The sequence below is a fragment of the Barbus barbus genome (assembly GCF_936440315.1).
Source record: "Barbus barbus genome assembly, chromosome: 43".
Classification (NCBI taxonomy): domain Eukaryota; kingdom Metazoa; phylum Chordata; class Actinopteri; order Cypriniformes; family Cyprinidae; genus Barbus; species Barbus barbus.
This window is the reverse complement of record NC_136721.1, coordinates 17,352,780-17,378,925: the sequence shown is the minus strand read 5'-3', so window position 1 is coordinate 17,378,925 and position 26,146 is coordinate 17,352,780. Positions and strand designations below refer to the sequence as shown.

Below are 26,146 nucleotides of genomic sequence, written 5' to 3'. Positions count from 1 at the left end.
AGTTCGGCTCTGAGAAAAACCAAAGACCATGTGTGCACCCTTCCTAGACTGTGGTAAATATTTTCTAGCTGTATTAGATTATTTGTAGAACAATGTGTCTCATTTATTATTATTTAGAATTTCTGCGTGAAATCTGCCTTTATACGAAAAAAATCATGATTTACCAATAAGTTGAAACCACACAAAAATTTCGTACTCTGGGTAGCGTTATAAACAAGATTACATCTTAGATATTTTATCTTAAATGTATAAAAACGGTAAGAAAAGGTGTGTTACAGCTCGAATTGTGATGTTCTTCTGCATAAAAACGCAGATACGTGTCTGCTAATGAGAGGTAGGCTATGTATAATACATGATTATTGTGTTTGAAGAGATGGCACACTTGCTCGACTTCGTTTGTGGGTCTTGCTTGCTGCGCGTGCTCGCAAAGCGAGAACGCGGCTTTAGCATGACGAGAGTTTTGCGGAAAGTTCTTATATGAAGTTGATTTGAGTGCATTTTGTGTAGATTATTAACTTAAGGCACGCGGTCTCTAATTTAGAGCAAACCAAATTTATTAAAATAGAACGAAGTACAAATTCATATACGTACACACGTACGTATTAATCACACGCAATTATTAGTGAATGAGACCCAGTTTCTTTTAATGCCAGTTTGTGGAGAGCAGCATTAACGACTATTTGATGATTGTTTGGCTGTGCTTTTGTCTCATATTCAGGAGTGTGTGCAGCCTCTTGCCTCAGGAAATGTGGATTCTGTCTCCATAGATGGGCCCAAAGTCTACTGGATGTTCTTAGCGTCAGCAGGAGCCTGCAGAGAAGCCCAGCTGAGTGGGGACGACACACTCTCCATAAAGCCTGACAACTCGGATTTCTATCATGACAACTGTAGAGTTTGCTATAGGCAAGATTTCAATATTCAGACAACCTGGAGATAGAGATTACATACAGATTGGTTGGCAGAACACACACATTTGGCACTTTGATACCTCAGCTCATCATACTATCAGCATCTTTACAATGGTTGTTATTGTTTATTTGAAAGATCTTATTTTAAAAGATTGTTTGCATATTTTTCTATTGTGATACACATAAAAATAACTAAGCAGTCTAGATGCTTTCATCACTGTATATCTTTGTTACAGTGACTTTGTAAAAATTGCTTTTTGATACTTCATATTAAAAGTCTTAATATGTCACGGCATACCATTCTTTTTTATGAAACACTAGTTTAATTTATCTCAGTATGTGGCATTGAATTTCATGTTGTCAGTTCATTTCAGAGTACAGTCTTTAGCATTAGGCCATAAAATATAATACAATAAATTAATAATGATGTTATTAGTAGAAGTTGATTGCAAAATCATTAAGCCTGTTATTGTGGCCAGCCTAAGACAGGCCTGTGCAATAATCATGCTGTCTAATCACACCTGTGAGGTGGATGGATTATCTCGGCAAAGGAGAAGTGCTCACTAACACAGATTTAGACAGATTTGTGAACAATATGTGAGAGAAATAGGCATTTTGTGTACATAGAAAAAGTCTTAAATCTTTGAGTTCAGCTCATGAAAAATGGGAGCAAAAACAAAAGTTTTGAGTTTATAATTTTGTTCAGTATATATATATATATATATATATATATATATATATATATATATATATATATATATATATATATATATATATGTATGTGTGTGTGTATGTATACTTTTCTTTCTTGGACTTCTGAAGGATGAACTTGCAGGCAAACTTTGTATTTTTTTATTTTATTTTAAAACAAACAACTTTGCAACAGCAAACATTTTACATTCATAAACGAGCAAACAACTGGGGGAAAAAAAAGGGAAAAAAAAGATACAAAACTTCTACTCATAGAGAGATATATTGAGAAAATGAAGCAAGAGTGAGCACTGAGGCATGCGTCTTTGTTAGGCGTCAAAGCAGGAACATTGTCGATATAAAACTAACATTTTTTTTTGAAAACACAGAAACAGATGGCACTGAACTGCTCAGAGGTAAAAACTCCTGCACCTACATCTGAAGAGACACTTAATGTTAAATTCAGTGCAAAAAGATGGAAGATGTGTAGAAAAGCCTGTGAAGATCTGGAAAAAGGTCCCTTGAAATTGATGCAGGTTTTTTCTCTTGCTATTCAACTCTATGTCAATAGGTGGCAGTGCCTGCACTGTACGACAGCTCTACAATTTCATAATTACATTGGGAAGGGGAGCCATTTTGTTCTTATCTAATTTCAGCTTTAACTCAAAAAACTCTGTTAAAAGGTAAAGCTGATCCGAGATCTGTTCTGAAAATATATTTCATACACCAATACAGCTACATAGCTATACAGCCGAGTCAGTCGTCACAGCTCATTTACTGCTATGTAAACGAATTAAGAAGCCCTTTAGATAATATGTTATATGTCCCGCTTGTTCATCTTAATTTCAATTTGTTCCTTCAGTTTGGTTTTTAGGAAGTACTTCATTACGTTGTGCTCTTAGGGCTTCCCTAAATATACATCTATTAGTTTCGTTTAATAGAATTCTTGACAACTATTTACAAACTAGACAAAAGGCAATTAAACTGTAAGCAGTTTGTGGATGAACATAAATTTCCTTCATCTTTCAATTATCTAAAACACGTACCTGTGCATATAAAACTAAGAACAGCGAGCAGAAGTTTGAAATGCCTCCTTATCCTCGATATTATAATTCAACCTGTGGAAGCAGATACAAGTGTCCAAGACATACTGACCGTGGTACTCTTTCAAGCTTTTCTTTACCTTTTCAGAACAAACGACAACACCATTAGCTGGGAACATAAAATCCACAGCGAAGGAAACGTTTTGTGATTCATATAACAAGAAATTATGTGTCTGTAGTAAGCGACACACTCGGGGTAAATGCGGAAATGCCTTTGCTGCAGAAAACTATATGAAGATGGCACTAAATCTGTTTGTGAAAGCACCAGGATTTGTCTGGTGAACATCTCAGTCACACCACCTGAAAGGCGTGATAAATGCTTCAGGAACACTTACTGTAGGTGAATATTGGTAACAGGTATAAATAATATGTAATTACACAAAACAAATAAATACATCACTTATTTAAATATAAATAAGGAAAACGGAACAGGCAAGAAAGGTCAAGAGGGTTGAAAAACATCTCGTCCGCGCACCAAACAGACGAAGTAGGGTCATTTGTGGGGAACAAAAAAAATTAGAAGTCACCTTTCACAGACTGGCAAAAGAAAAAAAAAATGTTCTGAACTTCAAATGATACCCTAAACTGCTGACATACGTCTGAAACTTCAAAACTCAACCTGAACCAAGTTCTAAACTCATCTTGAAGCATATTTGTTCATTTGTAACCGAGTTTAACAAGGTTTGTAGCTAAGAACAGAAGTGATTCACTGCAGAAATATGACTACATGTAGTGTGAAGCTTGTGAACATCTTCAGTTTGTGCCTATCAGTACTAAATACACTTGTTTTAGTTTGAACATTTGGCATAACCAAAGGTTTAATGACATCTATACGTAGGCTTAGGACCAACCTGTAGTTTAAAAGCCTGAGGCCAGTGCATGGAATAACACTATTGCACAATGCACTGTTAAGAGGGAACACATCGCCCTCTGCTGCTAGCCAGTGTAAATCCTCAAAAAAGGTCCAGTGTTGGCTTCTAAACCCAACGTGGGCGCTACAGAGAGGTGATTCTCCAATGTCTCCATAACAGGACATCAAGTTCATGCCATGAGACCCACTGGGGAGAAATCTAAACGAATGTACACCTCTCCATTGTTTAGTTCTTGTACTCAACTAATATCCTGCATTCTTGAAGAAACATCACTCATATCTGTAGTAGCCTCGTTCAACAGCCTTGGAGGCGATGTGTTCTGCTGAATACCGCTGGTCCAGGTCTAGCAGAGCCTGTAGTAACGTGTTGATGTTTGCCCGCAGGCCCTCTTTTTGCATCCAAACCCGCAGTAGGTCGTAGACTTTGTCTACAGGGTGCTGCGTTTCGGCCACCTTGATGGCGTTGTCGCTCACGCCGATGCTACGGAAAAACTTGTTGTGGTACCGCACATCCAGGGTGTCAAACAGGTCGAAACTCTTGCTTAGAGACTCCTCCTCACCTATTAAATCAGAGCAATACATTAGACACATTCTCATGGCCTTTTAGGAATATGAACTTGAAAAGAACCAATTAAATTAATGAAAAGGGTGCGTTCTGTACTTAGGGTTAGGATTAATTCAAATGCATAATTAGTTTTATATTTTTAACACTACCATTCAAAAGTTTGGGGGGTCAGTATTTTTTTCCAATTAATCTTTTATTTAAACATTATGCATAAATTCATCAAAAGCCACACTCATGACATTTAAGGTTTTCTATTTAAAATAAATGCTGTTCTTTTGAACCTTCTATTTAAAGAATCCTGAAAAACATAACAGTTTCTACAAAAATTAAGCAGCACAACTGTTCTATTTATTTGAAATCGTAATATTTCACAATATTACGGTTTTACTGTATTTTTCATCAAATAAATGCAGCCCTGGTGAGCATAAGAGACTTATTTCATTTATAAAAAAAAGAAAAAAAAAATCTGACCAACCCAAGACATTTGAATGGTATCGTATCTTATTTTTATTTGTATCTTTTTTTTAAATGTTTTTTTCAGTTCCATTATGTTTTTTTTTTTTTACATTTGCACTTAAGAAAAACAGAAAGAAAATAAATAGACAACACATCTTTCTATTGCACTCTGCTAATTCATCTTTTTACAAATGAGTCTAAACTCACAAACCGAAACACTGTGATGTCTGACCTAACATCTGACCTGGTTATTGAACCTTAGTTACAAATACAATTATGTTGTCATGTTGTAGTTATGTATTCTCCAAATACTGTGTTTGAGAGAATAATATCTTACCAAGTAAAGGAACAAGTCTTCTGGGAGGACCATCATCCTATAAAATAACAATAATAAAAAAAAAAAAATCTGGTTTAGCAATGTTGTGAATTTATTTAATTTTTAGTAAATAAAGATTTCTGCTTGGGAACTAGGATCTTTCCACACATTTGTAGGCACTATCTTGTCATTTCACTGCATTTTTATGGTTAATGACTGTGTGATTGATCCCAATTTTTACTAACCCGTGCCCATGGCTCTGTAACTGTCTCTGTCTGTCTAGGGGCTGGGGGACTCGATCGTGGCGATTCCTCATTGTAGACTGCAGGAGGGAGGGCAGATAGACTGGTTTGGGAAGAGCTGGTAGTGTTTGGCAAGCTGTCGCCCAATCCCCGGTCCTCATCCTCCACTGGTATGCTCTTGGTGCCCGTTTCCTGCGTTTCTTGCGTCAACAACGGGCGGGACTCTGGGCGCTGCCCCACTTCAATCTCTAATCCAGCATTGCGGCTGTTCTCCTGTTCCTCTTCTGATCTTGGATGCTCATCCTATGTTACATCAAGAACAACAACAATCGATTAAACATTTAAGTTGAAGTAAATTTTATAAAAAAATATTTTTTATTATATAATTAAATTAATATTTACAAATTATTTGTAATTACAGTGGTGTGAAAAAGTGTTGGCCCCCTTCCTGATTAATTTTTTTTTTGCATGTTTGTCACACTTTAATGTTTCAGATCATCAAACTAATTTAAATATTAATCAAAGATAACACAAGTAAACACAACATGCAGTTTTTAAATGAAGGGTTTTTTTATGAAGGGAAAACAAAATCCAAACCCACATTTTGTGAAAATTCAGTGAAATACACTGTATTTGTAAAAACAAAATATATAAAATTAACTTCATATTTATTTTTTAATGTAAAGTTTATTTGAGGCAACAGAATAATATTAACCCAATTCATCTAATAAATCAAAATAATGCATTAAAAGCCAACCAACACTTACAATAGGAATCTTCACATCATTCAAATCACCAGGAGTGTCTGAAATAAAGTTGATAGCAAATATGTCCATAAAAATGTATTTAAATTAATTTCAATAGAAGTACATTTGATTTTCCACTCTACAGATCTATGCCATAATAATGTGAATGCATCAATTGTTATACAATGTACTATTCAGACTTCATATACACAGAACAACTGACACTGCAGTGTTATTCAATAAAAGGATTTTTAACATACCGCTTAGTTGACGTTGACGTCTCTTATAGAAGAAAATCATTCCAACCACAATTGATATGATCAGCAGAAATGAAACTAATATGACAACCGCTGAAAATGAAAAGAAGATTAAATGAAATATTTCCTTCTGTTATTGATTACATTATGCAGTGCAATTAATGTCAAGGTCGAGTCACTTTCATTTCAAGTTAATTTGGGATTTTTGTATGCATATGCTTGCCTTACCTGTGGTAACAGTGCTATCTGATGCTAAAGGCTTGTCCGTTGGACCTTCTGTCGGAGGAGAGTTACGCTTCCTGCACTTTGTATTGGATGTCGCAGTGCAACGGCTCACTTCTTCCTCATCAGCTTTGCACCTGCAAAACCACAGTCAAAAATATGCCTTTTAGAAAAGGTGTGAAGCCAAAGGGCTAAAATAGGTGTCTTTAAATGATTGTCATTATGAATAGCACAGTAATAGCCTCAGGGGTTAAAGGTGGAGAGAGTGAATCAGTGGGAAAGGGATCTGACTCATTGGATGTGGTGATCAAAAGCAGAGGCTGGGGCTGAAAGGTTAAGAGAATAGAAGGTGGGAGCGTCAGAGCTGGCTGCTTTCATCTGGGTGTTGTGCTGCAGATTAGAGGTCAAATGGGAAGAGCATGTTCCAGAGGAAAGGAGGAACTCACTTGGCGCATTTCTTGCACACTTCACAGGGCTCGTCCGGCAGGCAGAAGGTACCGGGTTTGCATTCACACTTGGTGTTGCTTGTTTCGGTGCATTGTGCAACCATGATCTGATCTGTAAAAGGAGGAAGAGAAGCAAAAAGGTGATGGAGGGAAGGATGAAGAAATCAGAATGGACCTAATGAAAATAAATCCATCAATGGACCTAATGGTTTTTGCCTGAGCAAACAGTTCAAATGCAATGAATGTTGAATCAATCCAAATTTGATTCAGATTCAGAGAGAATGATTTAGAGTCTATCTGTTACTACTAACATCTGCCTCTGAGAACAGCTAGAATAGAAAGTCTTAACACACATCAGAAGGGTGAACTGAATGATTGCATCAATCCAGATTCGATCCATATGCTAAGAGAACAATCCAGAGCTATATTTAATCCAGATCTAGATAAAAAAATAAATAAAGATTCTATATATTATCCCGATCCAATTCCAGATTTAATCCAAATTTAGATTAAATACAATGTATGCATTTTAAACCTAATATCTGCCTCAGAAGACCGTAAAAGTGCACCTCTACAAGGTAAAATTAATTATATACATTTCAGATAAATCAAGATCCTGATCCAGATTCAATCCAAATTTAGATAAAAACAAGATTCACAGTATTATTGTTAAAACTAATCTCGAAGCCAGCTAAAATGCACCTCTCCAGGGTAAAAGATGTTGTTTCCATTTTGGATAAATCCAGATCCTGATCCAGATTCAATCCAAATTTAAATGAAATAATACAATGTATGCATTTTAAAACTAATATCTGCCTCAGAAGACAGTAGAAATGCACCTCTGCAAGGTAAAATGAATTGTATATTGTAAAAAATATGTATAGCATTATTGTTAAAACTAATTTCTAAGACGACATCTGAAATGCACCTCTACACTTTAGATAAATCCAGATCCCTATACAGATTCAGTCCAAAATTAGATAAAATAAAAATAAAAAAAATATTCAGTGTTTAAATGAATGATTGGACAAATGTCCAGTCAATACAGATCCAGTTTAAGTCCAGAATCAGATTCACTTGACATTCAGTACAACTACCTGTAATATCTGCTTCAGAAAACAGCTAAACTGCATGGAAAGTCTTAATCAACACACCCTTGTGACTCGGCACGAGGAAGGGCTAAACTGGGAGTGATTAATTGTGCAAAATTGATACCGAACAAGACGCCACATGATACAGGCACGCCCTGCATCATCCTAAAACACATGCATGCACACAAACCTGGACAAGAGACACAAAGGTGTGCATAAACTAGAGGATAGATCAGTCATTCATACACACACACACACACACACACACACAAATGGCTAGTGAAAGAACACAGGAGTGGGGCCACACCCAGGACGTGTAACATTAGGAGATCAGATTCCCAGGAGCGAGGTGTCCAGCACAGGAAACACTAGACTCGGCTCTATTCATGGGGCCTGCTTATGTCCCTGTCCTCTTGAGAATCCTATGGGAGGCTCATTGTCTAAACGGGCGAGCGAGATTGTTTATACGAATATGTAGTGTTTACAACAGAGTTTGGATCTGAACAAGCAGTAGGGTCTTGTGGGAAAGAGTGTTTAGGTAAATCAAATGATTTAATAAACGGTAAACGTGGCTGTCCAATCAAAATAAACAGCACTTTAATGGATGGCTTTGACTTCATAGGAACCAGAGACAGACTAAATAGCTTTGCAGAAGAATGGGCTGTCACAGCGGAGCTTTCTGCGATGGGTTCGATGTGCTTTAGATGTTCCGTCTCACTTGGAGATGACAGTATGCCTCACATTTTTCCATCATGTACAAAAGGCGATTCTGAATTTCCAAAAGCAAATAATTCTGATGCCAGTACAGCTATGTTGTCTCTGAGATTTTTTTTTTCTAATTTATGTTTTCCGACAGCCGATTCAGAAGTTAATTGTTTGTCCAGTAGTCACCAGCGATGGGTTGTGTTGCTGCCTTCCCAGCATGCCAAGGACCATGTGTGTTCCATTATTCATTCGAGATGTATAAATGCTACATTCCTGAGTGCTCTGCTTCTCTAGAGAGTCAGTGCAGACTACAGATGGCTGTCTACTGGAAAACTCGACAATCAATTACAAAAGCAGAAGGTTGAGATTTCTGTACCTCCAAGTGCCAGTCACAGGCCTGACACACAAACTTACTTAAGATCTGGCCTTGCCTTTTACATACATCTACTTGTGATATTGACTCAAACTCAGGGGTAAATAGCTAGACTGGAGAGGAAAGTGGAGATTGTTACCTCTGTGGCACTGGCTGCACTGCAGACACTGATCCATGCCTGTGGGGTGTTCGGCATACGTGCCCTCCTCACATGAAGCGCAAATGCCCTTCTCCTGGTCACTGCTACACTTTTGCTTCACATAAGTGCCTGTGAATGGAAAAAACAATGTGACAGACATTAGATCTCAAGATATTGTATTTGTAAAATAACTGTATAATTAAGACCACAGAATGCAACATTTGGCCAAAGATTTTTCTTAGTGACACCAATGATCTAGTATTAAAATATTAATTAGCATTACTCGTATGAAAAATGTATTTTTAGTAAATTTAAGTAACCCTTTCCTCCCAATAAGACCACAGAATACAACATTTAGATGTTTTATGCAATTCTGAGTCCTGTTTAAAATACATGCTACCTTTTTGTCACAATAGTAAAATATTTTTTTTTCTTTTTTTAATACACCTATTATCTAGTATTAAATTATTAATAATAAGCATCTCTCATATAAAAACATTTTAAGTAACCATTTAAACTTTCATTTAAAGAAAATATTTTTAAGTGTAGTTATGCCATTATTTTTCATAAAAAATATTAAATATTTTTCATATTTAATTCTCTCATTATAGCTTGTTTTATATGGTTTTAACCACGGTAATGAGAAACCATCCTGTGATTATCATCTTATTAGAAAAACTACACAAAAAATTAACAGTTTTATTACATTCCACATATTCTCACTGTAATTCCCAATACTATATTGTATATTTTGTGTTTAATTCCCATCAGGCGGTTTGGTGATTTAAGCTGCTCTTCATGTGTGCGAATCACAGGCCTCCATTCCTGTCATTCTGGATCTCCAAACACCTCCTTCAACACAAACTTTACAATACCTCTCAACAGACACAGCTCTCTGGTGAACAAGAGTTTTACAAATAAAAATGCTGAGTTTCAAGCTAATGAAGACTGCTCTATAAAATAACCATTTTATTTTTGTTTGAATTTTCATCAGAGAATAATATTCTTAATAGCAACACTGACAGATGTCGCCTAATCAACATAGCCTGGAAAGCCATTTTAAACATCTTGAAAACCAGTGTATGCTTTAATTTACTTTAAAATCTTTGCTTTGAGCGAGGTGAGTCATTTGTGTTTACAATACTGGCCTTTACAAGGGAAGTTCTCACGGTTTGACAGGAACGTCAGAGATGGATCTTCACTGCTACTTACCAGCTTCACAGTTCTTGCAGCAGAAGCCCTTGTGAGGGTATTCCTGGTTCTCCACGCAGTTCAGCTGTCTTGCTGTGCGGTTCTGGAGGTCTCCTGCAAACCCAAGCTCTGCCGCTCCATGGCCCACATGAATCAAAGCAATGATAATAGGGACCTAGAAAATGAGAGAGAGATTTTTAAATATGCATTCATGATCATTGCATTTATGTATCCCAGTGGGTACTTGGAAATATTTTGGTTTTACTTTGTTAAATGTGTAAAACAGAAATTGTGACTTAAATATTCAAAATAAAAATATCATTGATATTTTAGGAAATATTAGGATTAGGTTTGTCATTAGATTAATATATTTATCTCATATTTGATGCATTTTGTAAACACATTGATGCATTCAGTTACTCAAAAAATTAAAAACAATAATAAACGGCACTGCCTTTACTCATCTTCTTGTTAACATTATTACAAATGTCACAGGAAAAAAGACTGCAAATGACTGTTAAATGTTTCATCTGAATTTCATTCATTAATTTATTGCCGTTGTTGCTAATGAATAGGTATTTGAGCTTTACTTATGGGGCTGTGGAGGCACACAAGACAAAAAAAATAAAGTCTGGGAAGAACAGCAGATAAGAGGTTTCTTCAAGAGAAATACCACTTGTATACTTTCACACGGCTGCAGTCGTGCTCTTTCACACACATTTAGCCTTTCTCAGTTCCAGAGGCAAACAGAGAGGTATTCTGAGTTCTCATAACTGACCTTGTGTGAGCAATCTAGCATTTAATTCAAACCATCTGATGTGCACATCTGCAGAGCAAAGCAAATTAACAGAGCAGGAGAGAGTCTTTTCCTGGACCAGAACAAAACAACCTACCCTGGCAAAACGCACATACAAAAGAAACTCTAAATCTGCTGTGGGATCCATGGAAATAGCAGTAAACCTCTAAAAAACTATTTCTCAAATGGTGGGAAGTAAGTACGTTTTGACAAGATCAACAGTGTGAAACAATGCTAAATGCAAATAAAAAGCAACTAATCATAATTATACATATTTAGGCATGTCAACTTATAAAGGGGAAAACAAAACAAGTCCAACAAAATTTGTAACTGACAACAAAAGCATGCAAATTAACTCAGCAGTAATTAATCTGTCATTTGGACATTCGTATGATTCATTAGTTTAATTAACTATTCAAAAAAACTCAAGTTTGAATCAGTTTGTTGAATCCACTGAATAAACTACATGAGTGGGGGTTACTGAATCAGTTTGACTCACTTGATTCTACTTTTTTGAGTTTCAGTCCAGTTCATTAAATGCTTACTGTCCATATGACAATGCATATTTAAAACTGCATGTGTACAACATGTATTATATATGCTGCCCTGTAGCAAAACTGCATGGTAATTTTAAACTCTTAAAGGTACAGTAGCTAAAACAAGTGTATTGAATTGGAACATAGTCTGCGGAAAATGGTCATGTAAAACTAAATTATGACTGTTTTGGTGCAAGAAACAAAGTGGACTTCAAGGGGGAGATGCTACAAAAGCGCTTCTTTTTTAACATCAAATACGGCACTATAAACAAATGTTCCCAATGCTGGTCAATGGCCAGTCAGTTCGGTATCTTTGTCTTTTTGTCTCAGAGGATAATGGGAAATGTAGGCCGTTAGATGGAGCCGGTGGTGTCGAGTTGCCACCGAGGTGTATGGCGGTGGTGTTGTGTGTCTGGGAGAATGTGGGTCATTTGAAGTGGTGGCTCTAAAGTGTGTTGTTTAGCTGTAAATGAGGCCTTCTCATTGTGACATGCTGAAAAAAGGGAGAAGAAAGAAGGGGTGCCTCAGGGATTGAGTAAAGTGCTCGTCTGAAGTAGAAGACCCCTGCTGCGCATGCACAGTCCATACAGAGCTGCTGTTGACTCCCTCACACACACACACATCTCTGTCTGCTCACAATCACCCCCAAATATCTCTCTCATTTGACTTACTCACACACATACACATACAAAGAAAGAATGAAAAGCAACCACCCTATCACACTCCTTTTCCTCTTATACACACACCCATATAAAGAACAACCCTTACCTCTCTATCTCCCACACACATTGGCCTTCTTTGAACATGTCGGTTAGACACTCATTCACCATATGGATGTGCTCTGATATACACACACACACGCATTCCCACACATCTCTTTTATCTTGAACACTTTGCATTTAACTGAAACCTCATGGCTCTATCTGGAGAATAGGGTTGTGTTGCTTTTCTCAGTAGTAAAATATAATATAATACGTCATGTAAAATTGCTAAATTTTATCAGAGAGTAATTAAAGATGGTAAACTTGTAAAACAGCTTGATGTACAAATCTTTTAGGACAGTGGTTTTGCTTTATGATGCTGGTTGGAAAAAAGTACACAAAAGTAAACTAAAGCCCATGAAACCAAACCCTGAAATATTTTAATTTGTGAACTGTTATGATTGGCCAACCATTGTTTACCAATAGCAAGCACTGTTGTTTCTCATGGCAGGCCAAGTTGATGAGTTCTCATGTTAATATGCTCATAAATATGCAGGATGTGACATAATCATGCTGAATTCCCTATTTTTGTAGCGGTGTTTGCAAAAAAACTGATTATGTACAGAGTACTATATATTATTTGTGAAAATTGTAAATGAAACAGTACAGATTTTAACAATAGCATGCTTCATTGTGGTCTCAAATGATGACACTGAGCATTTAAAAATATAATTTTTAAAAGCCTTTTTGAATTAAAACATTAATTGAAGACCATTCGAGTCAATAAAACGGATCATAATAGGCTACATTTTTAAAAAACATTACTTATGCTCATTAAGGCTGTATTTATTTGCTCACAAAAGTAGTAAAAACAGTACAGTTGTGAAATATTATTACAATTTGAATTTCAATACATTTTATTTTATTTCAATATATTCATACATCCAAGCATTTTATGCATGCAAAAATGTATATGCTGCATACTACAAGTAGCATGCTATTCAGTAGCCTTTGATTCCACGTGCCTTTCACTGTTTAGTCAATAAGTTAAGCAACATTGCTGGTAACGAACTGCAACAGCAAAACTTCAAATGTTGACAGTATAATATTATGTACTAATATTTGTAGAATAGCAACAGGGTTTCCAAAACAGAAGAGCAATCAGAGAAGACATACCGCAGAGGAGAACAGCAGAATGCTACTTGTAAACTAGTATCAAATAGAGCCGAACAGCTGCGTTAAGACACCACAGAGGAGCAGGGGTATTAGAGAGTATGGCGATACGTGCTACAGTGTGCAACACAACCAGTAAAACGAGGTTCTCAACAAATACCCTATTGTCAAACCACAGATTTGAACGCTAATCCATCTTTAATAGCTGAAATATCACAACGGCCACAGTAAATCAACTCAAAAACAGAGCAGAGACTCAATTCGGGGTTGGAGATGCAATGTTTGGAACTCGGAGGAGGCTACAATGGAGTTCTTGTTGGAAGACGGACTGAGACTGTCAGCCTCCAGGGCAATAGAGATGCCATCGAGTGTCCACACAGACAGTAAAACCACTCGAGACAATGAAATGAGTGCGGGCGAACCAAATGCATGTGTGAGAGTTTCTTGAGCGAGTATGTGTGTGTGTGTTGGAGGGAAGTCTGAGACAAACTTTGGCTCCAGTGGAGCTCTCTGGATGTCAGCCATGCCTTGTTGTTCTAAGGGAGTTTCCTGGATTGAGCAGCGCTGTCGAGCCACACTCTCTCCGTGCTCACGTCAGACTTTCCACAGGCGTTCACATGCACACACACGCACAATCGCACCATTTAGACGCAGCCGTCAGGAGGTGGGGTCAGAGAGCGGCGGCTATGGAGTGCTGGAGGAATTTGAAAAGAAAAGGAGAAGGGGGACAGATACAATAGACGGAGTGTGAGAAGCTCAGAAATGGCGCAAAACGTAGGGCAGGCACATGGGAAGGCATGGCAGAGAGGAATGACGAGTGAAAGAAGAGAGATTCCTGACTCTGAACGGACACACTGAAACCATTCAGACAAGTGGAACGTTAAAAGTCACACTAATGAGCTACAGTACTCGCTCTTTTTCACCCAAACACACACACACACACACACATTCCGCAAAGACTGAATTTTCCCAGACGGGACGAAAAGCACACGTATCAGTTGCTGCAGCCTGAAAAATTAGTAGCTGCATTAATGTCCGACACCTGTTCCGGACCCCCTTGGCACATGCAAACCCATCTGGGTTAAAGTTCACTGATTTACCAATGACATCACCCACCAATGACAGTGGAGCCTGTCTGACAGACGTCTATGCCAAGCGCTCGTTAAAAAGCAGTCAAAATTTTTCCTGACTGCGGTTGTTTGTGCAAATGCTATGGAAACTCCACGTGTCCATGGTGACACGTCTGATCCCGGAACAGGTGGTGTTTTTTTTTTTTTTTGGAGAGGCACCGATGGGGAGGCTGAGGGGGCAGTGACATCACTTCCTGTGTCTGCACATTCCAGATCTGGTGAATCACTGGATGCCAAAGTAGCACTAGAACTAACTTGTTAGCTTTCTTGCTGACAGCTCATAGTGAAACTATTGACAAACAAGGAACATTAAACGTTAGACGTCATGACATGACTTGCAGGAATGAAAAAAAAAAAAAGTTTTTATATAGCCACACCTTTAGAAGATTTGAGTAAAAAAAAAAAATACAATGACTTCCTTGTTGCTTATACCTCAATACAAATCTAATTTTCAAGCATGCCTAATCATTTCTTTTTTTTTTTTAACTACTGGTCGGTCTTCATTTTCACTGATCTTGACACAAACTATAAATGTAGTTGTTTTAAGAAAATTAAATGTATATATTTCAGTTAAATTATTTTATCATTTCATATTTTTTACTTTTAATTTCTCATTTGTGTCCCTTGTGTCCCTCATTTGTGTCATTTGTGTCCCTTGGCTAGCAATAGCCAAAAACACATTGTATGGGTCAAAATTATAGATTTTTCTTTTATGCCAAAAATCATTAGGATATTAATTAGAGATCATGTTCCATGAAGATATTTTGTAAATTTCCTACTGTAAATATATCAAAACTTCATTTTTGATTAGTAATATGCATTGCTAAGAACTTCATTTGGACAACTTTAAAGGCGATTTTATCAATATTTAGATTTTTTCATACCCTCAGATTCCAGATTTTTAAATGGTTGTATCTCGGCCAAATATTTTCCTATCCTAACAAACCATACACCAATGGAAAGCTTATTTATTAATAATAATTAATAATAAAAAAATTGACAATTAAGCCTGGTTTTGTGGTCCAGGGTCACATTTGAATATTATTTAATATTTTAAATTTTTCCCTACAACACATTTAGTCTTTTTTCTTCTTCATCAAAAAGTTTTTTTTATTATTTTTTTATAAAAGACAGCTGGAAATAAGCATTTTATAATTTTTTTTAACTGAGTTTTCAGGAAGACAGCAATAAACTAAAAAAATAAAATTATGGCATGCATAGCAAAACATTACTAATGTGTGTACTTAAGATACAGTCATAAGTTAAATAATAATAATAATAATAATAATAATAATGTGCTGACCCCATTGTGCAAACCACAGTTTCATAAACTGACCAGAACTCACTTACCGGCCTTATTTTTGAGCCCTAACAAAGTTTCCTTGGTAAAAAGAATTCAAAATTAAAAGCTGCTACATCATGTACTTACAAAATACATAAACTTTACATACATAAAGTCATGCTTGCTTCATTGAATTTTGTGATGCAAACATTCAGAAGACATTAGCACCCAAATATATACAATTTAGTAAAAACTACAATCTAATCCTGTCTGAATAATTACATGAAAAGACGGATCTTATGCTAATAATTGTAACTCAAAACATTGTTTAGAAATCTAATCTCATCTGAAAAATGCTTTGTGGACCGGTGGTCTGGCTTTTATTAGCTAGCGCTGCTAAAAGTGAACTATTGTCAGTGCTATTATCAGTGCTTCAAGACTATCCCGATAAACCGCTGCTGAACCATGACAAAAGCGTCTCAGTAGTGGAGGGATGAGGGTCACCCGGTAGGCATGACCAGTTAGAACTAAGATAAGACCAGAACAAACTCAACGCAAACTGGCTTCCTGCTTTCCCAGACAATTAATTTATACAGGAGGAAACAGCAGCGAAATCTGGTTCAGACTTCAAGGTCTGCGCTTGGTTCAAATCGAACTTGTGCATTTCAGTCATCTCACAGAACATCTCCCACAAAAAATGAGGAGGAAATGCTCACACACACACACACAGCATCCAGACAGCCTGCGGTAGGGTTTGGCCTGTAATAGGTGGTCAGGACGTAGACCAGCATGGTAACCTTAACCTCCAAGATGAGAGTCCTCCAAACCCACAATCACTTTGCTCTGGCAGCTCACCAGTGTGGCGCGTTCGGAATGGAGGGGACGCCCTTTCCCTTCTGTCTGAGTGAATAATTGTTGAATATGCAAGGAATGACTGGTGAAGATGATATGGAAGCAAGTTGCAGTTCAACAAAATAGCAGTATCCCAGATGTCAGAAAGAAAGTTTTAAATGATAGAGCTGGAAAATAGACATAAACCAGAAGTCTTACCCATTATTAAAAGCAAAGCAGATTGACCCTAAAACATGGAGGTTATATATATATATATATATATATATATATATATATATATATATGAATGAATGAATGGTAGAGAAAGAATGAATGAGTTGCTTGACTGGCTTACTACCAAAGTAAACATAACCGAGAGTGGTGGTCACACAAGATCTCATGAATGAACCGGTTAATGCCAGTGGCGGCATACAATAAACAACCAAAGCACACAACAGTTCAAAGAAACCTCTGGCCTGAATGAAAGCGCTAAGTGTGCTGGCTTCCTTTGCTACAGTAAAACAATCAAGTTTACAATGCTTACTCCCAGCTCTAAACTATTAGCCGAGAACATGAAATCTTCATTGTTTAAAAGTGCCTGTTTTCGCATGTGGACGGGTAGCTGTACGTCTGTCTCTGTCATACACACACACACACTGGCACAATCTTGGCTAGCTGACAATAGGGTCTCACAGGTTTTATTGTTTGGGGTTACAGTACGATAAAGCTGTCAGTCATTGGCGTTTGCCGCGTGTGAGTACGTGTTCAATTAGGGCTACATCCGTACTACATACTGTATAGTGCGTTTCATTGTGTATGATGATAGGAATTGACGGAGGGGCAGGAGTTTTTTCCCCTGTACTTAACAGAAGATTTCTATCAGAGCTGTCAGTTAAGGGAGGACACACCGTCCTTCATTATTTCAAGCGGTCCGGAACAGGAACCTTATGGAATCATGTGCCTCAAATTATCAGCAGATTTCAGTCTTTTATGCATTATACTTACAGGATGCACATGATCAACATACTGCACAAGGATACAGGCTCATCGAAAGAGGAGAATGATTGATAGGGAAAGATTGGTTTTATTTGATATTTTTGTCGTTTTAATGCAAATGTTGCAAACTTGATTTAGACGCATGTCACCTGCATGAACAATATATATAATTCTTTATTTTTAAATAGATTTATTCCTGTGATGGTACGGTGGAATTTTCCGAAGCCTTCAGCAGCCTTTCGTGTCACATGATCCTTCAGATATCAAGAACAATTTCATTTTTTTGATAAACAGAAAGTTTAAAAGAATAGCATTTATTTAAAATTGAAATCTTTTGTTATGTCTTTACCGTCACTTCAGACCAATTTAATGCATACTTGCAGAAGAAAAACATTTTAAAAAAATTTTTTAAATTATATTTATTAAACTAAATTATACTTTAAATTATATTTATTAAGTGTAATAATAAATATGGTAAATAATGCAAAATATTATATTAAATGTTTGCATTTTTATTATAGATACGAATTAAATGAAACCATATATTATATTTATTAGTGTAATAAATATAGTATAAAAATATATACTATACTGTGTATATTTATTATGTATATAACGACAGTATATATTTTGTTAAATTTAAATGTATATATATTTATATTCCTCTCTCTCTCTATATATATATATAAATAAATAAATAAATACACACATACAGCATATATTTTGAAAATATTTACATGTATATAATTTATGTCATATATAAATATATTTCATATATAAATGTAACATTTTTCTTAAATATATACATGCATATGTGTGCATTTATATATACATAAATATACACAGTACACACACACGTAAACAAAAACTATTTTGGATGTAATTAATCGTGACTAATCATTCGACAGCACTAATTATTATATTATATTTATTAAAGTAAATTATAAATTATATTTACTAGTGTAATAGATATAATAAAAATTATATTATTATTTTTTTATATTTAATAATCATTATATTTTTTAAATAAATTCATAATATTATTTTATATCTCATTTTGAATCTGAATCGAAACTGCCAAAGCACTGCTCCCACAAGGGGGAAAATTGAAGTAAATCAGACGATTCAATGTAGCGATGTTTCACCTTTGTAATAACTTCACGGGAATGAGGTCACAAACACATACAGCTGCAACATATGCAAAATTGCTTTCAAAACACTGCATACTTTGACACCACAGCTGCCCTTTTGATGTAATACGCAAGTCACACACATACTGAAACTCGTGAACTCTACCTAGAACACAGAACATGTGCAATCACACATACACACACTCTAGCATCATGGGTATGTGCGTGTGAAAATCTGTAAATGGCTCCTCTCGGGGAACACAGGAAGCAGTCAGACAATGTGGAGGCTTCATTTGGTGTTCAGCTTCATGCTGGGCCACAGAAAAACACATACATAGTCTTAAATGGGAGCAAACTCTATGAATTTTTTCGGGGACAACAAGCTGCACAATGATTTACCAAGAATCTAATCCTTCAAACAAAGCAATACATCGCCCTAAAAGTGTTAACGTCAAGTTATATCACAACCCCCAAACCACATACTGAATGTTTTTGACCCGCACATTCTCAAACCTCCATCCAAACAAGTGTGATTTCTCAGTCCCGAGGAGGTGATGAGGGGGGGGGTTTGACCGAACCCTCAGCCTGAGAGATCAGGCGGGTGGCCTGCTGTCCTTAGTGTGCGTGGGAGGATATTAATAGCCCCAGAAAGCCACGACAGCACAGACTTCCACATTTCCTGTGGCTTTTCTGTCTTCTTTTAATAAAGAGCACAGTGAATAGAGACCAGACAGGACTGTCCTAATCTCCTTCCTTTAAAAAGAGGAAGAGAGGGTGAGAGAAACAGACAGACAAAAGACAATGAAAGCAAAAAAAAAAAAAAAAAAAAAAAAAAAAAAAAAAAAGTGATTTACAGTGCACTTCCTGTGTAAAACCACATCTGTGGTTCTGCACAATATACGAGGTACAACCGGTGAGATAAAGAGACAAGTTCACACCAACTTGAAGTCTAAGAAAAGACTAAAAATTTGTCCATCTACATTAAAATGTCTGACTAACAGTTTATTCCTTATTTTCTTCCCGAACTAATTTTTACGTATTTGAATACCCCAGATAGCATGCTTCATGTCTTGCATTACTGGTTTGGACTCCACAAGCAGAACATCTGAACTTATTTAATAACGTTATATTCGATTTACCAAAATTGTGACGCATTTTCTTTTTTTGGTAAGTAGTGTAACTTCATTAGGTGGGACAAATGAGATAAGATGCCACAGAATGAGACAGAAAAGTTAAATCCTAACAACAGCCAGAGTAAAATAACCTCTACCCATCCTTGCCAGATTTAATTAGCATTAAATATTTCCATTTCTTCACTGCTCTTTCCATGGAAACCTTAGGAGGTAAATAGTTTGACTATGCGTCACAGATCAAAGTCTCATCCAATGAAAAGCTTTAAAGCCTGGATGACTCAGTGACTCTTCTCTTTGTACGACAGCCCCATTGATTATCAAAAACAGGTCGAACAAGTTTCAAAAGGACTTTATTGGAGATCGCCTTTGCTCGTCAAGTAGTTAATCTTTAAATTACTGTACTGTTATCAAGGGAAAACGTGTCAATTACGTCAGCAAGAATACAAACAACCTGGCATAAACAACCTGTTTATTGAACTGATCTGAAAAAAGAACAGTATAAAGAGTGGGATATAAATTGTATAAGATGGCATTTTAAGCTTGAAGAACATGTTTCCATGACACTAGGCCAATGCCATGCTGAGTTGCCTCACTCATTAGCTTGCCTCAGCTCACTGAGCTCACATCAGACAGAGGCTTTGTGCCGAATGCCTTTCCCATCACTCACACAAGCAGGAGGTTCAGTGCCGGACGCCGTTTTTTTTACGCTGAATGCATTCTTCGACCTATTCAAGGTGAACATTAATTCAGGAATCTGCAAATGTCATCCTAAGTAATTCTAGAGATGGAAGGTGTTCAGTTACACTATTAAAATAAATTAATGACACTTAATGATTTATAAAATAAAAATTAAGATAAACAAAAAAAAAAAAATAAGAATAAAGAAATCAAGGTAAATTAATTAATAAAAAAAAGTGGTTTAGGCAGTGTGCAAAAAATATTGCATAGCCTCTCATTTAATACAAGCCAGTATATAAAAAAAATAAAATTGATTAAAAAAAAAAAAAAACACTGAAGTATATTTTAATGACATTTTTAAAAATCTACATTTATACTAACTAAAAATACTAAATAAAATTAAGCAAATAAAACTCATTCTAAAATTTTTTTAATGAAGCCTGTGCATATTTGCTCAGTGCTTTAGGCTAAAATCATTGTGCAAAAAATAAATAAATAAAATAGTCACTTGATAAATATCAGTGAAAAAAATAATAATAATAATAATATATTTTAAAATATATAAGATATATAGAAATATATTTGATGAAGGCATACTAAATAAAAAATTTAATATAGGTAATATATAGGTTACATAATTATTTAGCAAAATCCTCTAATCGGAACACCTGAGGAATATCAATATAGTGTTGTCATTTAGTGCTTTTGTCTATTTATAGAAACCTAAACAGTTGCTCTTTGCCCCTTGACATCAATACCAAGATAAGGTTTAAAGTTAATACTCCCATCCACACGGCAAATGTACATGGAAAACATCTGCAAGGTGTGACCAAGCTACAAACTGACACTATTATCCATTGGCTTAAGACAGACATAACACCCTCATCTAATTTCCTACAAGCAAGCACACACCCTAATTCAAGCGTGTTTGCCACAGTGGCAAGTTACCCAATCTGTGATTCACCTGTGGATTCATGGGAGGAGAAGACATAAGAATAAAATAGCGAGTGGGTGTTGTTTTCAAGGAGGAAGGATGGCCAATGACTGTTCAATTTTAAGTCGAACCGATGGGAAATTATAGTTTGAGGACACTGGATAGGGGGTACGTGTGAACACACACACACACAGAAATGCACACTATTAGCGTTTTAACTGGAGTCAATGGGGGTTGAATAGAAGGGTAGCTGAATAGCAGACGCATTGTAATATATGTAACACATCTCTCGTTCAGTCACTGAATCTGGGTGCAGTGACCTTAAGGTGTGGCCACCTTAGAAATAAATGAAACCCTGACAGATGCCTCACCTTTCATGGGACGAGCTAAATGGCAAATGAAATAAGCCTAACCACAAACCCACACGCTATCAAGACGCTTTCGTTTCGACTGCAGATAATCTTTCATTTTGTCTCCCACTACTTGAACTTTTTGAAGCCACACAACTTTAACATTTGTCACAAGGAGGATGAATAAGCTGCAAATTTTGCACATGATTTTATGACTCACGAAAACGTATGATCTCCCAATGTAACATTAAGTTTTAGGTTAACATTTTTACAAATGTCTATATCTTAGGTCATGTAACCACCAAGTTTTTCACCAATTTTTTTTTTTAAGTGTTTGCCTTACTTATTCGTTTTAAATGCTCCTATGCTATTTTCTTTTAAATAGGTAAAATACTTTTTAAACAAAGTATTTAAAAATGCAATTAATATAAGCCAAATAAGTCAGAAAGGCAATAATATATTTTCTTGCCTTATTCGGCTTATATTAATTAATAAGACTACAGAATATTTGCACTTTTAAAATCTAATTTTTTTTTAATGTACAAAAACAAACAAACAAAAAAAAATCTACAAAAAAAATATATAATATATTTTAAATAAATTTTTAAAAAGCTGCAAGTATAACAATTATTAAATAATTAGCAAAATGCTGTCATTTTTGATAGAGTATAACATGTCCAATTGCATGAGTCTACATCCCTAAAGCATTTCATGTTAATTTTCATGTAAAACAAATTTCCCTCAGCATGAAAAATGTTTTAGCACCATCATCTACTAATATATCGACATATGATTTTAGCTTAAAATCACTGCGCAAAAACAAAAACCATATAAAATATACACATTTCAAATGTTTTTACAAGCTCCGTGCATACTAATTACAAACTAAAAAAATAAATAACTGAATGGAGAGTTCCCTGAAGCATTTCATGTCAACTACTCATCAACATAACAACATCCTTGCATAATAGCCGTAAAGCTTGAGAGCAGGATAAATGTGCTTCTCATCTTAGTATAAACACTTCTGGGCCTTGTTTATTGTGGGTAATCTACAGCATAGACTAAGAAACAGATACGGTACGATTTCTAAAACACACAGGCTCCCACACATTCACATCATTCTGATTACTCAGATAATGAGCATTGCATTTAATTGCATCACACAATCTTCTCTCTTCCTGTCTCCTCGTAAATGTGGATTCTATAAACATCTGACGGTGGAAAGTGGCTTTAAAAGGCTCCTAATGAGCAGCGGGATGTCGACTGGGCTCTGGAGTCTTTCTTGTGGATCCCGAGGTATGTGGCACATGTCCTGTTTGGATTTCAGAGCCGCTCGGAGAGATACCGTGCACACTTCCTGTCCATGCCCACACCCTGGAGAGCATACTCCGATAACATAGGAGTGTGAGAGGGTAGAAAAAATTAAGACGGTGGGGTGAAAGAGAGAGAAATCGGTGCACAAAGTGTATCTGTTTGTGATCCTAAGTTATCCCAAGCACAAAAGGAAGAAAATGGAAAGACTTCAAGAGCAGGGACCCCTGCTTCGATTGTATGCAAAATGTTTGTGACTGTGGGTGGAAAAAGTATACAAAGATCTGATTCCTGTCACTGCCATCTGTGTTGACAGGAAGTTTACAGTGGGAGCCGTACGCCTCCGTCCACCCCCTCCCCATCCGCTCTCACTGGCCCAGGAATGTTTGAGCTATGCAGACTGGCAAGGATGAACTATCTTCATCTAGTAACCAGCCAACCAGAGCAGATCTATAACTTAGCAAAGTTTACAGCATCCATAAACAGCCATGTTGCAAACAATCTCTGCCCTGTCATTTCAATAAACAAACATGGGCTTCAAAGTAGGGCAAGTTTACCTGGTGCTTATGGGAAAGAGAGGTTGTTGAGGCAACAGTCACTGTAAGATAACTAGTTAATATAGTCAACATTCCCTTTGATGATTTCATTATCTAATTTACCAATTAACCACTGGCTAAACTGCTTCTTTATACAAGTATATAATTACATAATACATGCATTTACAAAACAAATACACTTAAGTTCAAGGCAACAACCATCCTGTGTTTTCCAAGACGCTGCTTTATGGAACGGTGTGATTTTAAGTCAAACATACACAGTGAGAGCCGAGCGTGGCTCTGGACACAAGGGGACGTTTTAAAGGTGAGTCTCTGCATTCAGTCAGTAAAGCATTTTATAGTGCCACTTTTGGCAAAGCAGAGCTGGAAAAACCAACAGAAGGGCAGTGAATGGCTCTTTCAACGTGGAATAAACTTAACATTGGCACTACTCTTAAAAAAACTCTCACAAGGCAAGGTTCATAAGAGTAGAGAAGTCTGGGAACTGGTTTTCTACATGGAGATGATTGCTAATTGGTTCAGCTGATGTTTTTAACCAATATTTCTACTCTTCCAACCAATATGCCACTATTTGCTTGGCCTCTAATACAGCATCCAAAATAGTATTCTGTAGCATCTTAATAAATACACATTTAAAATAAATGAAAATAAATCTGTCATATTGCAGTTAATTTGAACTGTATTGATACATTAAACAATATAACTATTATTAATTTTAAAATGCATATTTTTTATTGTTTTATTTATTATTGTCAACAATTAGAAATAAGAAATAAAATCTGTATCAAAAACTACACAGTTAACCTAAAAAGTAATATTGTTTAATCACTGTAGTTTTTTTATTTTTATTAAAAAATAAATAAATACATAAATCTTGAAACACCACACATTGTGCCTGTCCCAAAACCTAGCTAGACAGCACTTTTTGACATTGCATTGAATGTTGCCTAGGTAGGCAGCTCAATCAGTTTTGAGACGGTGTACAAGACTTACTTCTACAGTCTTTCAAATATACACATGACTTGTATTACATAACGTGTGTATTAAAAGGTTTTCTGATATTAGTCACAAAATCAAAACTCAATATAAAAAACATGACACCATGTTAATATTCTATGGTTCTGAACTGTGAACCACACTAAAATCTCAGCGGCCAGTTTGACAATGTTCATCACTATCCACTTTAATTTATGCGATAATACAAGCCTTTCACATCAGATTTAAAATAGCAAAAATGACTAAATTTATGGAAATGTTGCTAAAAAAAAACAAGGGCACGTTTATAATAAAATATACTTGCTATGCATCGAAAAGTCTGATCAAGTAATGCATAATCACAGACACTGACTTCGTAACATTCAAAGCGTTATGACTAATCACACCAAAAATTCACATTCATATCCATGTTTGCGACAAACACAGATGAACAATGAAATGATCCAATATTCTGAAAAATATGCACGGTTTAACAAAACGACCCCAAATAAAACCAGCGAGATTTCTTACCATGACTTTCATCGTTGTATATTTCTCCATTCCGACTTTTCCAACTATTGGTGACTCTTTTAGACTCCGGAAACAATGTTTTCAAAATTAACCTAAAAAACCCCAGCGACAACACAAATCAAAATACATCCAGCGTGTGACGGCCTGTCAGAACCGAACCATTTTCGGCTGCTCTCTCGTGGAAACGCGGCTGGTGTAACGCGACGCTTCTCTCTGATCTTATTGTCGAGTTAAAGAAAAGTTAGACGGAGTTCGGTGACGTCACGTGACGTCAGTCTCACTGGCCAATCAGAGTGATGAAATCTCGACTCGTGAAAAAGCCGTGATTTGTAGTTTGCTGTAGTACTACTGGGTCATTCCTACAAGTGCGGTTATGCCATTTGTAATCTTATATTAATGTCACATTTCAAACTATAATAATAACAAAAAATAATAAGAAAGAAGAAAACCAACGAATATAGTGAAAAAGAATTAGACTAAGTTACAAATTCCTAACCACTTTATAAAACCTTACTCTGACAATTATACAAATTAGGCAAATTTAATCATCATAATCTTATTTTGTTTTCCCTCCTCTCACAAAAGTAAAGTAAACAGCCCTAAGTTTGTCACCGTGTAGGCAAACAATGCTGCATTCAGGATGGTTTGCCGCCCCCTCTACCTGAATAACCTATAAACTGTCAAAATAAATGAACAATTTCCCTTAAAAAGTCATTGAAGTGGTGATAACAAGGGGAATTCTGATTTCAGCACAGAAGGCACAAGGTAACCCTTCATGCCG

The 26,146-nt window shown here is 36.1% G+C and overlaps 1 protein-coding gene across 1 annotated transcript; it reads right to left on the bottom strand.

Annotated features, from left to right (window-relative positions):
• Positions 1–1,744: 1,744 nt before the first annotated feature.
• On the bottom strand, positions 1,745–25,638 carry LOC306862346 (uncharacterized protein). The gene is made up of 10 exons (XM_079405109.1): positions 25,366–25,638; positions 10,343–10,496; positions 9,131–9,259; positions 6,823–6,934; positions 6,383–6,513; positions 6,158–6,247; positions 5,919–5,956; positions 5,155–5,454; positions 4,931–4,967; positions 1,745–4,132 (listed from the first exon to the last, which is right to left on the bottom strand). Exons 1-10 carry the CDS (start codon positions 25,393–25,395, stop codon positions 3,843–3,845), a joined length of 1,311 nt encoding a protein of 436 aa, XP_079261235.1. The 5' UTR covers positions 25,396–25,638; the 3' UTR covers positions 1,745–3,842.
• Positions 25,639–26,146: the final 508 nt, after the last annotated feature.

What these genes read in the sequence shown, in the direction of transcription:
- LOC306862346 (XM_079405109.1), bottom strand. Translation starts at nt 25,395, where the DNA reads ATGGAGAAATATACAACGATGAAAGTCATG. An exon ending in GTGTGCAAGAAATGCGCCAA is followed by an intron (nt 6,514 to 6,822) that starts GTGAGTTCCTCC and finishes GTGGTTTTGCAG; the next exon opens with GTGCAAAGCTGATGAGGAAG. An exon ending in AAGACTTGTTCCTTTACTTG is followed by an intron (nt 4,133 to 4,930) that starts GTAAGATATTAT and finishes CTGATTTAATAG; the next exon opens with GTGAGGAGGAGTCTCTAAGC.